At 51.5% G+C, this 14,168-nt stretch overlaps 1 protein-coding gene and 1 long non-coding RNA gene across 5 annotated transcripts in view; one reads left to right on the top strand and one right to left on the bottom strand.

Annotated features, from left to right (window-relative positions):
• LOC105095239 (urea transporter 2) overlaps nt 1-14,168 on the bottom strand; it is a 401,376-nt gene that overhangs the window by 21,854 nt on the left and 365,354 nt on the right. For both annotated transcript variants that reach the window (XM_031441999.2, XM_031441998.2), the window contains exon 4: nt 299-486. In XM_031441999.2, coding sequence (XP_031297859.1) covers nt 299-475 — 177 coding nt within the window. In that variant the 5' untranslated portion in view covers nt 476-486. The remainder of the gene's footprint in view (nt 1-298; nt 487-14,168) is intronic.
• Nucleotides 8,679-14,168, top strand: part of LOC116149801 (uncharacterized) — a 72,427-nt gene continuing 66,937 nt past the window's right edge. For all 3 annotated transcript variants that reach the window (XR_010378167.1, XR_010378166.1, XR_010378165.1), the window contains exon 1: nt 8,679-9,042. This is a non-coding gene — a long non-coding RNA (uncharacterized LOC116149801). The remainder of the gene's footprint in view (nt 9,043-14,168) is intronic.

The following is a 14,168-nucleotide window of genomic DNA, read 5'->3' as shown; positions in this document are numbered from 1 at the left end:
TGCAAGGAGGGCCTCCTTTAGAGGACAATAGGATAATTCAAGGGGGCAGGTCTAAGGGGGAAAATTTGTGGGACTGGTTGGAAAACTGATATGTGGGTGTGCATTCTCCACTTGTCCTTAAAATCACGTCGCACCCTGAGCTCCGTTTTCCATCTAAGGCCAAGTAGGACCGATTGTGGGTGTGTGCGTGCATTGACCGAGGGCAGCGTTTCTGGGGCCATGGCACTTCCTTGGCCACATTTATGTCACACCTGCATTGGGAAGTGGGGAGGGACATCCTGGGAGGGACATTCCTCACCTTTTCTTCAGGCATTTCCAGGAGGGGCAGGGCAGGATGTGTGTCCTGGGGGCTTGAGGGCCAGGTGGGGCTGGTCAACTCTGACTCGTAGAGTTTGTATCTGTAGGACAGTGGCTCTGCCAGGAGAGGGCTGCTGTGAGTGTGAGTGTCAGACATCTCCTTGGGGCGGCTGCTCATCCGTCATGCGACTGGTGGAAGGAAAAGGGAAACAGCAGGTGAGTCAGGATGGGGCGCAAGGGACTTGGTGGCGGGAGGCTGGGTAGAGCCCCAAGGGGGCCTGAGGTCTGTCCTGACACACACGGGACCTACTGTTCCAGTCACATGTGCTACCAGAGGGGCCTGGAGCCATTCCTCCACCCACGTGAGACCTGACCTTTCAAAATCCCCCCTTCTTCCAAGTCCAGAAGGAAGTCCATTTCTGCTCTGCACATTTCCTTGATCTCCCAGTTAGAATAGCTGTCTCTTTTTTTCTGATCACTAAAATATTTTTTCTCTTCCTTTCACATTGTCCATGGTACTCTCTTATCATGTGATTAGTTGTACATAGATTTTCCCTTGATAAACAAACATGGGTCTGGGTCTTCCAACTGAGTCGGGGTCTAAAAGAAGCTCATTTCCTTAATTTCTATGCATACTGTGTTGCTTACTGTTGACCCCCAGTGCCCCGCCTCCCATCTGCCCTCAGTGCCCTTTCCCGCTCCCCCTTTCCTTCCCCAAGAACAGCCGCATCTCTGGTACAGTCCATGGGAGGCCATGTGCACTTGTCCCTCCACGCGGGGCTCCTTTCCCGTCCACCACAAGGTCAGGGCCTGTGCTGCGACTTGGTTCTGGGCCAACCTCTGCCCAGCATGCTCGTTTTCCAGGTTTGGTCTGGCTGCTCCCTGAAGGTTTAATTCTTCCCTCCTTCCTGTCTTAACCATCCATCTCTGGCCCCCGCCAGCTCACTCATGTCTCCCTTCACTTCACTGTTTCTTTGGGAGGTGGTTTTGGGGCTGCACATGGCCTTAGATGCCCTAGAATTTTTCCCACTGCTCCTGCTGCCATGGCTTCATCTTCTATCTACATACCAATGACTCCCAAATCTAACATTTCCAGCCCAATTTGAGCATTGGATTCACAGATTTAATTGTTTGTATTTGCGTGATGTCCCAGAAGCAGCCTCAACTTAATGCCCTGAAACAACCCATAATGTTCCCTTCCCAAGTCCTGCCCTCCTCCTGCAAAGGTGCCCGTCCTAGGAGAAGTCCTCTCCCTTCCAACCTGCTCCTGCTGAAAACTCCAGAGTCAAACTCTACTCCCTGCATCAGGGAATTCTGGGAATTCTGTGTCTAAAATACACCTTGATGTCCAACATCACACCTAGTTGCCATCACCTCTTCCAGCTTCTCCAATAACTCCCCAATAAGATACCCCCGCTTCTTCTCAGATTTCTCCTCCAGGCTGTGCTCCGTGGGTCCTCAGAGCTGGATTAGCACTCAGTGCCACTCAGGCCGGTTTCCTGTTTACATCCCTTCAGTGGCTACAGATGGAAAAGCACGTCTTTAACACGGCGCTCAAGGCTCTGCGTCACCGAGTTCCTTTGTGCTTCAGCCCGCCCTCTTCTTCCCGCCCCTCGTCTCTGGGCTCCACACTGGCCTCCTAGCCCTTTCCCCCTCAGGGCCTTTGCAAATGCTGGTCACTCTGCCTGGAAGTCCTCTCCCTCCCCTTTCCCTGGGTAACTCCCACTCATCCCTCAGTTATCACCTGTCAGAGAAGCCCTCCCAGCTCTACCCCCGACCATGGGAACTGTCACATGTCCTCATGGGACCCAGCATTTTTCCTTATTGCATTTTTTTATACCCAGCAATAATAGATTTATTTGTATATTTATTTGTATAGTATCCATCTTCCCACCAGAACTTAAGATGCATGAGGACAGTGACCGGATTTGTTCTGTTTATTGCTGTGTCCCCAGCTCCTTGCACAGTGCCTGGCGTATAGTAGGTGTTCAGTAAACAGACAGTTAAGTGAGGGAGAAGGAGGGAAGGAAGGAAAGGAGGAAGGAAGGCAGGCAGGCTACAGGTGACTGCTGCCGTGGAGAACATTACAAACCACCTTGGGTCCCATGAGTCTTGAGTGTTTGAAGAAGGTTGGGACCTCCCATCAGCCCTGCACTCTCCAGGCAGGACTCTCGCCATGTCTGGCACCTGTCTGCATTCCCAGGAAGACAGCATTTAAACCACGGCTGATTTTAGCACGGGTCTGCAAACATCATTCCGATCCAGCCAACACCTCTTTCTGGTGCTCCTGTGGTTCTGGAAGGGGGCTTTTCCTCTATTCTGACCCTGCAGATGGAGTTTCAGTGACCTCAGACTGTCCTGGAGGGCGCACATCTGGAAAGGCTCCGGTCTCCCTAAACCTCCCTCAAGCCTGTCCCTTCCCAATGCGCTCTCGCCCTCTGGTGGCCAAGAGGTGCTACAGCATCCTGGCCGGTTGGTAGGATTCCTTCCAAGTCATTCAGATGCAAAGTGAGGGGCAAGGAGATGTCCAGACACGGGGCCTGCAGGACACGACACACCTGCATGAACTAGCAGTGTTCTGGGAAGACCTTGTGTTCAATTCAGTGGCCGTGAATTCCATTAAAAGTCCAGCTGAAAAATAACTTTCATCCTTCAGCATATTTCATTGAATCTGAGACGTTCTCAACTGTAAGATGGATCATTGTTTTGTGCATCACCAGGAAAGAAGAAAACGCTGCCAATTAAAATCGTCTGCACCTTGATTTAAAAAATGTTCAAACAGGAGAACGATATGTATCATAGAATCAAGGGAACATGATAAAAAGCATAATGATGAGGCAGGAGTAGGAATAATTTTCTAACTACAGGATGAAACATTTAAATTAAAAAAATTAAAATAGAGTGGATACATTATGAGCCCTTTACGAACAGGGCACGTCACTTGGTTGATTTCCGTGTTTGCATTCCTCAGCAGAAAGCCAGACACATAATAAACCCTCAATAGCTGTTCAAGGATTATGGAAAGAATGAATGATTGCACAAGGGAAGTATACCCCAGAGTCTCTCCAGAAAGGCACTTTCTTCTCTTCCTCTGAGTCCCTCCTGTCTGCAGAGAATATTCCCAATTACAGATGGAAAAATCAAGTCCCAGGAAAGCAAAACAAGAATCGTCTCTCGCATGGATGTGACTGCCCTTTCTGGAGCAAGCTTGCTTCCTTGTGTCGGCTGCAGGAAGCAGAGAGCCCGGGAAACCAGCGACTTCATGCAGAGTCCAGATTAGACCCACATTCCTACTCTGGGCTCCTTCTGTTACTCCAACTGCCGTGCAGGGCACAGCTGGGGGACGCAGGGGAGGGTGGCCACCCTCCAGCCTGGGTCCAGGCTGTCAGCCCAGTGTTCTATTTCACAAGCCCACATAACCTCGGCGGGAACAACGTGATTGCATCCCCTCTGGGGAACACAGCGTTCCTCGGCCATGGGAATGTTTATCCTGTTTAAATGGGGGAATTTTGGCTTCGGGGTAGGGGTGAGACGTGCAGCAAAAATGGCCTTGTAAAGAGAGGGATGCTGTTTGGAAAGAGCACAGGCTGCGGAAGGGAAGATGCTCAGCTTCCCTCTCTCCCCCGCCAGGAGGCGCTGCACGGGCCTCCGGGTCTCCCTCGTTCAAGGGCAGCGCAGGACTCTCCGGACAGCGGGGTTGCTGACGGGGTTCCTGGCGCAGAGTCAGGCTCAGGGATTTCAGTTTCCTCTCTTCCTGTGCTCCCAGGCTGGAGGGAAAGATGGCTAAAGCAACGCGATGAAGTGCAAGCTGGCTGGTCTGAAACAGAGCGCCTTGCCAAAGTTTCCATAAGGCGTCGGCCACTTGTTAAAACTGGCCGGTGGAAGGGCTGCCCGAGCCACGTCCCGTCTGAAGGCAGCAGGCCTCAGAGCCCCTTCCCAGCGCAGCGCTGAGCCAGCCCATTAAACCTGCTTCCAAGAACACATAATTACCCGCTTGGCGTGAGAACGCTCTCCTTGGCTGCCTGCACCTTCCCCTCTCCCGAAGAAATTCGGACAGAAAGGGCTTTTTGGCTCAGCCTCGCTCCCTCCAAAAAGCCAGGTCCCAGTGGCTCCCCAAACAGAGGCGCCTCCATCCTCTTTGTAAGAAGCTCTCTGTTGAGTACCTACTGTGTGCACTGGCTACCTGGAGGGAACATCTGCCTGCAGAGAGCTCCTGTTTGGGCAGCAGGGAGAGAGAAGCTGCCAGCGTGCAGGGAAAGCGGGGCCGGGGATGGTGGGGTGGACGCAAGGGCTGCTGTCGGAGCACAGGGCAGACCCCCAGGCTCCCGGCCTCGGGCAGACAGGCCCAGGCTCTCACGTCAGCCATGACTTGGCCGAACAGACAAGACAGAAGAGAACACTCCAGGCCAAGGAAATGCCTGAGAAAATACACACCTGGCTTGTGCCAGGAAATCCCAGCTGTGGACCCCGCTGGAGCAGGGCTCAGTTGGCAATCAGAGGCCGAGCTGGGTGTCAGAAGACAGACCCCTAGGAGTTCTCAGTCCCTCTGTTTGGACCCCAGTTCTCCTCCCAACGTTAGAAAACATGGCTCCCGCTCTACTGCATGGATTTGGAAAATCTTCTTCTGTCTCTTTCTCCAAAAGACTGCTTCCAGCAGCAGTGCAAAAATATGGCCCTGCCCGATGTGCCCTTCCTAGCACACTCCTGCGGTTATGAGAGGGAAGGGCCTGGGACTGAGGGCTTCACGAGTTGCTGGTGTGGATCTGTGCACATCCAGCTCTCCTCCCTGTGGCCCGTTGGGTTTAAGTCTGCTGGTGACCTTGTCATGGGGGGGTGAATCTAAAGTGGCCTCATTTATGTCATCGTCCACCCAACTGAGTTTTTGAGATTGCAGCTTTCTGGGGAAGGAGAAGTGACCCGTAGGTTTTCCAAAATATTTGTTGAATTGATTCATTTTGCCCAAGACTTTGCCACTGATGCAATTATGGAAAAGGAGAGTGTCTATATATTTGTACAACCTTAGGGCTGAAAGGGAGATCCTTTGTTTCTCTCAAACAATGAAGGATCCCATTGTTTCAGTGCCCCTGACTGTTGGCTGGGCTTCCAGGACCCCAGGGGCAGGCTGTTCTCACTGCGAGTGGCTCTGATCACGGGAAGCCCTTGGATCCGTGGAGCGGACATCCAGCCCCCGGGTTTTACCCGCCGCTGGCTCCGGTTCCGTGCATCTGCACAGGACACAGTACCCCCTGGCCCGTGAGACCACTGCAGAGACTGAGTCTAAGCCTGCCTTTCTCTAGGGCAGACCCATGGCCCTTCCTTCCATTTGACTTCAATTAAGGCCGAGATGTCACTCTGAAAGGACCTTGCTGAGTCAGGCGGAGTCCCTGGGCCCTGAGCAGGGTGACCAGCTGCCGAAAGGGGGAAATCAGCTGTGCAGGGCTAAGTGGACGCTGGTTGGGGATAGAAGAGGCCCATGGGCTGGTGGGTCATCCCCAGGGAGGCCACGGAGGGGATAGGTCAGGAGAGGCCTGGTTACTAGGCAGGTAGGGCCAAGAAGCCGAGACAGGGGCCTGGCTGGCCTCAGGGCCAAGGTGAGAGGTGCCTTTGTCAGGGCTGGGTTGTGTAAGAGGTTGGAAGAGCGCTGCCTCTAGTTAGGGGTGGCTCAGAGCTTTCCGTGGCAGCTCCAGCCCAGTGAGTCTGATGTGGGCTCAGAGGAGCCTGACTCACTGGGGCCAGAGGCTCAGGCCTGGTGGGACGGGAGTCGGGAGGAGCACGACCTTCTCTGGGCCATCTGCAGACCATCTGGGGTTGGATGGCCGGTGGCCAGCATGCCTGGGGCTGCATGTCTCTGGCTCCCCTGCAGGACCAGGGCTGGGCCCTACAGCTGGGATCTAACCAGGGCCCTCAGCGGAAAGGCTCGGGAGCCTGTAGGGTGGGGGTGAGAGGCCAGACCTTTGATCTCCCCCTTAGATGTTAGCTGGTGTTTGGAGGGACAGTCAGAGGCGCACCACACCCTTCTCAACTGACACTTTTCAAGTGTCTGACCCACCCATGCCCCATGGACTGAGCCCCTGCCTCCCCATCCCAGCAGCAACGACCAGGCCGTCAAACTTCCCTTTGAGGGCCTCTGTCTGCATTGGTCTGTTCCCTCCTTCTGGGCCAGGCCCTCTGCTGTCCAGGCCGGCTCCACCTTGCCACCGGTGATGGATAAATTATCCTAAAACACTACGTGGTCCTACTGTGCATCTAAAGTGCCCCATGTCTGAGTGTCTCATCACCTCTGGGTGTGACACGCTGTGCCTGGGGGTGGCCAGGGTCCAGAGCAGTGGAGCACACTGTTCCATGATGCTAACTGGATTCAGTGGGAAATAGTTGCCTATTTAAGCAAACCTGGCTTATAAAAGAGTGGAATACAAACCTTTTTATTTTTAAAACAAAAATTCCTGGACAGACATTGTGAGTCTGTGCTTGGCTGCCTCAGGCATGTCCCCAGGGCCACCTCAGGCTCGATTCTGCTTCATGGAGGTTGTTTTCCATTATCCGCCCTAACCCTGTCCACGGCCCAGCCCTGTCAGTGCCACAGTGCCTCCCCGGCCACCCAGAGGTGCTCTGGCCTCGCCTTTGTCCCCTGTGGCGGTTAGGATCTGTTTCACTGTGCGGCGGTCACACACACACGCACACACACACGTCTCATGCACACACATACACAGCCGTACACACAGTGAACGCTGTAAATTCTGCACTGCTTTAAACCTTTATGCACACAGTATCTCATACTTTACAAAGCACTTTCCTTTCAATAATTGCATTTGTTTTCGCAAATGATCCCACGATGTGGGGAGAGAGGTAGGGTGGTGTCTTATTCTCATTTCACAGGCTCAGAGAGGTGAGGGGAGCTGCCCGGTACCACACAGCAGGCTGACACAGGCCCCCCGACCCTGCCTCCTAGCGCTCGGTCCTGAGCTCTTCCCGCAACAGCATCACCAGCCCCCTTGGACGGGCCCTGGACTCTCCCCTGAGGATGCCTCCCTCCCCAAGCAGAGACCAGGGGCTGGCGGGTCCTCCACCCTCCCTGGGGCCAGGCTGTATGTAGCTTAGGTTTTTGGCCTTTGGATGCAGTAAAGGTACCAGTGCACGCCTCCCTTCAGGAACTGGACCGCAGCGTGGGCTGGGACGTTGTGCGTGTAACCGGGGCGGTGTCCATCGCTGTGGCAGGGCCGGAGTGCTGCACTCGGCCTCGCCAAGGGCTTCGTCTGGTGTGTCCTTAGGTCCTTGAGCCACCCCTTTCTCTTAAAAAAGCCTTGATCGTTTTTTCCCTGCACAGATGTTTGTTTCCTAAAAGCGACACCCATTAGAGTGGGCAGTCAGCGCTGGCCCTGGGAGGGCCCTGACTGGGACACATCCCACCAGGCGCTGTCCCTGGAGCCTCTTCATCAGATGAAACTTGGAGTCAGGTGGATCTGGAAGGCCTTCTGCAGACTGGGTGGAGGGGTTTAGAAGGGGGTGAGGGTCGGGGAGGCAGGTGACGGGCTGACGTTAAATCTCAGGGCGCTGCTCAGCACCAGGCGGAGGGGCAGCTGGGCTGGGCTCTCCTGGGGAGCCCACGCGCCCTGTCTGCGTGGCGTTAGGTGGCCCTTCTCAGCCTGCTGTGCAACAGGCTTTGGAGCTGTTTTTCCCATGTCACCCAGTCCTCAACTGGCCTCACGTAAGTCATTTTCTGCGCAAGATGAACCCCAGCCACCATTTCAGTCTGCCTTGGTGGGAACCAAGCAGGGACGAGGTATTTTCAGAGCACTTCCCCTCTCCCATCAGCTGGTTGGGAATGCTCTTTCCTTGAAACCCTGAGAGCAGACATCTCCACCTCGACAGCTCACAGTCACCGTCTTCCTCTAGGGAGCATTAAAAAATCCTAGTGCCTGGGCTCCCCCTCCAGAGATTCTGACTTAAGTGCTCTGGGGTACAGCCTGGGTTGGTTACACGCTCCCCAGGGGTGCTGACCTGCTGCGGAGGCTAAGAACGCCAACCTAGATCTGGCTGCACGCAGTCCACGCTCTCCTGCATCAGCTCCAGTTCGAACCGCGGGAGCCCAGCCCTACCCCCAGGAGCAGACCCTGCGTTTGACCCGGGGCCCCAGGGCCCTCCTCTGCTCCTTCAGGCCCAGGCCGCACAGATGTAGGGGTCTCACTTGGCAGAAGAGGTGGGTGGTGGGTGTGAGGACTACAAGCGTGTGGGGGGAGCATGGTGGGAAGGGGCCTAGAAACAGCCTTCACCTATTTCAGAGCCTTTGCCTAGTGGTCAGAGCATTCAGTCAACAAGCAAACCCAGGTCCGATTTAGGAGGAGTGAAACCAAAGCAAAACCGAAACCAAAGCAAAACCGAAACCGAATTTATGACTCTAATTAAATGCCGTTTACATCCTCTATCTCCAGATGGAAGGAGGTGGCAAACACCCGAGTCTTTTCCAGCATCTGCCTTGGCCTGAGGACGCTGCCTCCCTGCTTCCCACAAGACCAGCTCAGGGCTGTAGCGGCGGCCCGCTCCCAAGAAAGCTCGTCACCAGGGCTGCACAATTTCAGAAATAAAGCTGTACCACCTCTGGGAGCGGAGGCTCACCCGGTTGTTGGAATATCTCAGTCGAAGGCTCCCCTTTGCCTTGTGAGCCCATACAAGACCATTCGGAGGAGACCCTGGGAGGCTGTGGATTTGCCCGGCCCTGGAGAGAACAGAGCCTGGACCCGTGTTGGGGTGAGTGGACGCTGGGGGGCTTTGATGGTGGCGCCCGCACACCACCTTGCCGTCAGCTCAGGTGAGGTGTGAACACAGCAGAGAGGGCAGCAGTGAGGACCGTGGGTGACCAAGTGACACGCATGTGCCCTGTCGGAGGGGAGAGGACAGAGGGAGCCCCACCCGGAGTGGGAAGGGACACTTTGTGGAGGTAGTGAGGAGAGAAATAGAGTTGGGATTGGCAGAAAGGAAGCAAAATGTGGAAGGACTGGGGAATTATGACACAAGGGAAAAAAAGAATGAGGAGAAAGGTGTTAGTGAGGAGGGGGAAGACGAGAAAGCGGGGTCGCAGCTGGTGGTAGAGGAGGTGCTGAGTGGGGGCAAGACCAGGCTGAAGGGGAGACGGGGCGGGGGAGGCAGGCAGACCCTCCCGAGCTACGTGTCTCCGCTCTGAGGGGGCAACAGCCTTCTGGCTGCCACACCTCTTGGCTTGGCTTCCCTTCTTCCCTCTTCCACAAATCCTGTGATGGATGGAGGAGGAATTGGGGCCCAGTGTGTGGCTCCTGGTGTATCATCTGGACTTAGAAATAGACATCCCCTGGAGCCAGCTATCTAAGAGGGAAAATCGGAGGGAACCCAGCGTGGAGATGGGAGCCCCACAATTCCAGCTTCATCCGGCCCTCGCTCCCCCATCGTGACTAACCAGATGGACAGAATGAGCTTTCTTCAGATGCTCAAAGGAGCCACTTGGGGTTCCATCGGTTCAGTGTCAAGGAATGTGTGCATTTGAAAGTGGCTGAAGGCACTGGCCGAGATGCCTGTCCTCTGACCCCCTGAGGCTTGACTGAGGTAACGCGAGAGCTAAGATGGCTCTATTTAAACAGCCAGACATCCAAAGAGATGGAATCTGTCTGGACACCACTGGCAAGTCAGCTGAACTTGTTATGAAATCTCTGAAGCTGTGTTTTCTCTTGCGTGTCTGAAAGGAGGGTGAGTGTCGATGGGCAGATGCCCCTGGGGCAGTCACGGTAGGGGGGACAAAGACCCTGGACTTGGGGTCCAGCCAAACTCTGGCTCTGCCACTCGCTCACTGACGCCTCCTCACCTGCGAAGCAGGACGGAGGTACTAGTCCAGAAGGTGACACGCAGAGGCCCTGCCCGGCACGTGGCGGGGGTCAGCAGGAGCCAGTGCCTCCCTCCATCCTCCTGCCTGTTCTGGGATTGTTCAAAGCTCTAAAGACTCCGACTCTCAGGGATTTAAAGAGAGGGGGTTGGCCAATGTAAACATTAAGAAATGTTCATCTTCCTAAAATTTCCCTGTAGCAGATCTTGTGTTGAATATTGTTCATTCATTCAAACGTGTTGGTTAAGCGCCTACTGCGAGCCAGTCACTGGAGATTTAACAGCGAGCAAGAAAGAGCCCTTCTTGCCCTAATGGAAACCAGACGATAAAATCTAAGTGTCCAGGGATAGGACTGTCCTCTTCCCACGTGGGGAGGGTAGGGCATGGGGTGGAAACGAGGGGGCATCTTTTGGTTGTCTCGGGGACAGCGGGGCACCACTAGGTTGTGTTGAGGGAGTAGCCTGCAATGTGCAGGACCAGCCCATCTGACAGGGGATTGTCCCACTCAGAACGCTCAGTGAGAAACCCTTGTAGGCAAAGGGTGAAAAAAAAGTCATGAAAACCAGAAACTTGCCGTTGGTAGAAATATTTGTAATATCATCATTTCCTTAACGGCAACTTTTAAGAGCTCTTTGAGCTGGGTGTTAAGGGATCTTGTATCGTGTTTCTTTAGTTGTTCAGATTTTCCAGGCACATCCCTTTTCTCATAGGGCCTTTCCTTCCCCATAATGGTGGTGCTGATGTTTTGGTCATGTTCCTAATTCCTTCATGCACAAAGCTCATGCAACTGCCTGTCAGCTACAGAGTGGGGTTGAATCAGGATTCTGGGGGACCAGGGACCCCCTGGGTCAGTGATTTGCCTCTCCAAGGGCTCTAGCTCTGGTTACGGGGGTCACAGATCTGGGAGAAGACAAGTGGCTCACTGGGGATCTGAACCCACTGTCCCTGGCTGCACTGTGTCTACGTTCCACCCCACCAGGACAAGAGTCAGGTGAAGCACCTCTAAGAACTGGTAAAATGTAAACATTCTTGGGAATATGCATTTAAACTGAAGTGGCAACATGGCCCACCCATTAGTCATATTCTTTTTACTTCAGCCCCTCATTATCATGTTCATAAAATCATATTTATATACATATATTTATTGTGAAAACTTCAACTACTGTAGAGTACAGGAAGAGAGCAAAAACTTGTTCCATCACTCGGATGCAGGAGCACTGAGGAACTATTCTGCCAGACATCTCTCTGCTCATATTCACAGGCAGCAAGAGACATGGACAAGCAAAAATAATTTTCTAGAAATAGCATCATGTCTTACGAGCTATTTTTTAAATTTTTTAAATTTTATTTTATTGCATTATAGTCAGTTTACAATGTTGTGTCAATTCCCAGTGTAGAGCACAATTTTTCAGTTATACATGAACATACATATATTCATTGTCACTTTTTTTTCACTGTGAGCTACCACAAGATCTTGTATATATTTCCCTGTGCTATGCAGTATAATCTTGTTTATCTATTCTGCATATGCCTGTCAGTATCTACAAATTTTGAACTCCCAGTCTGTCCCCTCCTACCCCCTTCCCCGCTGACAACCACAAGTTTGTATTCTATGTCTATGAGTCTGTTTCCATTTTGTATTTATGTGAGCTATTTTTTAAAGTTAAAAGTATTGTATTTAATTTTATGTGACTTTAACAGGAGAAAAGTGAATTAAAGGGAAACTAAAGAAACTGCTAAACTTCGGATGAATGTTTATTTATCACAGGGAACTTTTTAGTTTTTATAACTCTTTAAGGCTAAGAAAACAACAGAAAAAACTATTTGGAAAAAAACCCCCAAGAACTCAGTAGCTTTTAAAAAAAATTCCAGGTTTCATATTTGGGTAGTATTGATGAATTCTTCACTAAGAAAAATGATGAAATTGGTTTTCTTACACTTCTACCAAGTTTTATTAATTTTATTACTATTATTATTTTTGCTTAGTCAAGGTTTATGTCATTTTATTCTATTCTTTTACTAGTTCAAAGCTGTCATCTACCTCTATCTCTATTTTTCTATCAAGAGAAGAAAGAGCTTATACAGTAGGTGTGACATCCCAGCCTCCAAGGTGGGCCTCAGCGCTCCTTGCCTCCTGGTAGTCCTAGAGTTGACCTATGTAACCAGTGGAAATAATGGTCTGTGGCTTCTGAGGCTCGGCCAGAAAAGACAGCCTTGCACTCTTGGCTCAGTTACTCTGGGGGAAACTGCTTCTGTGTCATGATGACACTTAAGAAGCCTTAGGAGTTCCTCCTGGAGAGGGACTTGGACCTCTTGCCAACAACCAGCATCACCAGCTATGTGAGTAAGCCATCTTGAGAGTGAATCCTCCAGCCCCGAGCGAGCCTTCAGATGACAGCAGCCCACTGACATCTTGACTGCTGTCTTATTAGAGACCGTAAGCCAGAATGACCCAGGTGTGTTGCTTCCAGATTCCTGGATGAAGACATTCTTAGGATGCCAAATGTTTATTGTTGTTTTAAGCTGCTGAGTTTTGGGCAATTTGTTACACATCAGTAGATAACAAATACACTAGCCATTAATACCTCTTCAAGGATCTGATTAGCCAGTGTCTTAACAAGAACCTAGAAAGACATTTTTTTTTTTTTAATGGAGGGAAAGGTCCTTGGGGAGAAGGAAAGAACCAATATTTATTGACCAACTCGGATGTGGTAGGTACCATTATCCTGTGTTATTTTATGTAATTTTTAGAGCAACCCTGTAGAACAGGGTGGAGGATGCTTGCCTACCAACTTGGAGGTGGTCTGCTGCCAAAATGTGATGACAGGGTGTATAGAAAAGGTCCGCTGGCCTCACACTTTTGCAGGAAACTTTTTCCTTATGGATTGAGCCTCATGGGGCAGAAATATCTCTTGGTAGGCGGAAGAACTCTGACTGAGGGATCACACAATCAACCCAATTGAGGAATGCGTTCATTCTTTAAGAACGTACCTGAGAAGTAATAACCAACATTGCTTTCATGGAGTTTTGATGCAGAGACAACACTTAAATGCAGGAACAGAATCAGTAAGCAAAGTGATAAAGTGCTGGAATAGTTGAAGTGCTTCATCATTTAATTATTCATCTGTCCTCAGCAAGGGCTTCTCATTTGCAAGGTTGTGGCCTTGAAGAATGTGCAACACACGGTTGCTGTCCTCCAGGAACTGAGGGGCGGTTAGACAGATAAAAATGATGAGGGACGTATTATCTGGACAATTCCCATGTAGCTTGGCTTGCCCAGTCCTCCTTCTAGGGCACTTTACTCTACCCAAGAGGCTAGAAATTTGAAAGTCAACATTTTCAGGATCTCTTGCAGCTAGGCCTTTAGAAGAAAATCAAGTTTGGTCGATTAGAAGCATTTTGGAAAATTTTAGGTGGAAATGAAGCAGAAGATGTTCTGTTCTTTCAACTGTTTTCTGGTGAAAGTAAGGTCACGGGCATATGACGTTTTTGGCCACTCAGCTGCCATCTCTGCGGAGTTTGAGAGGCAGTATCTATGATGACTTTGTGATTCTGGCTTCCCTGTTCCTGGAACACAGTGGTGGGTTCTTGAACCTGTTTCAGCGGTGGCCTCAGAGGTAGTAGCCCCTATGATAAATCAGTTTTGTAGTGTCCAAGAGTAATTTCTGGCCCAAACCAAACAGCTCCCTCCTACAACTGTGCCCCCAAATCCCTGTGTTGAATCCCTTTCTGCTTAAAATGCCTACAAGGGTTTCTGCTTCCTGTCCTGAACCCTGACTGAGAGATGTCAGACGGAAAAAACCCAGTGTTGGGAGATGGGGTCAGGGCTCAGGAGAGAAGGGGTAATGAGAAAGGAATTTTTGGAGGAGGTAACTTTTTATCATAAAGGAATCAGGATTTCAAACAGCCCAGAGGAGAGATGACAGCTTCCTTGGGGGGGGGCGAGTTAAAAAAGCCTTTTCTCCTTCTCCCCAGGTGGTACCTCCCTAGTACCTTCCACCCTGCAGCTGGATGGGTTATGGTT

The sequence above is a fragment of the Camelus dromedarius genome, chromosome 28 (genome assembly GCF_036321535.1).
Source record: "Camelus dromedarius isolate mCamDro1 chromosome 28, mCamDro1.pat, whole genome shotgun sequence".
Taxonomy (NCBI): domain Eukaryota; kingdom Metazoa; phylum Chordata; class Mammalia; order Artiodactyla; family Camelidae; genus Camelus; species Camelus dromedarius.
The sequence above is the reverse complement of the archived record's forward strand: the minus strand, read 5'-3'. Positions and strand labels throughout refer to the sequence as shown.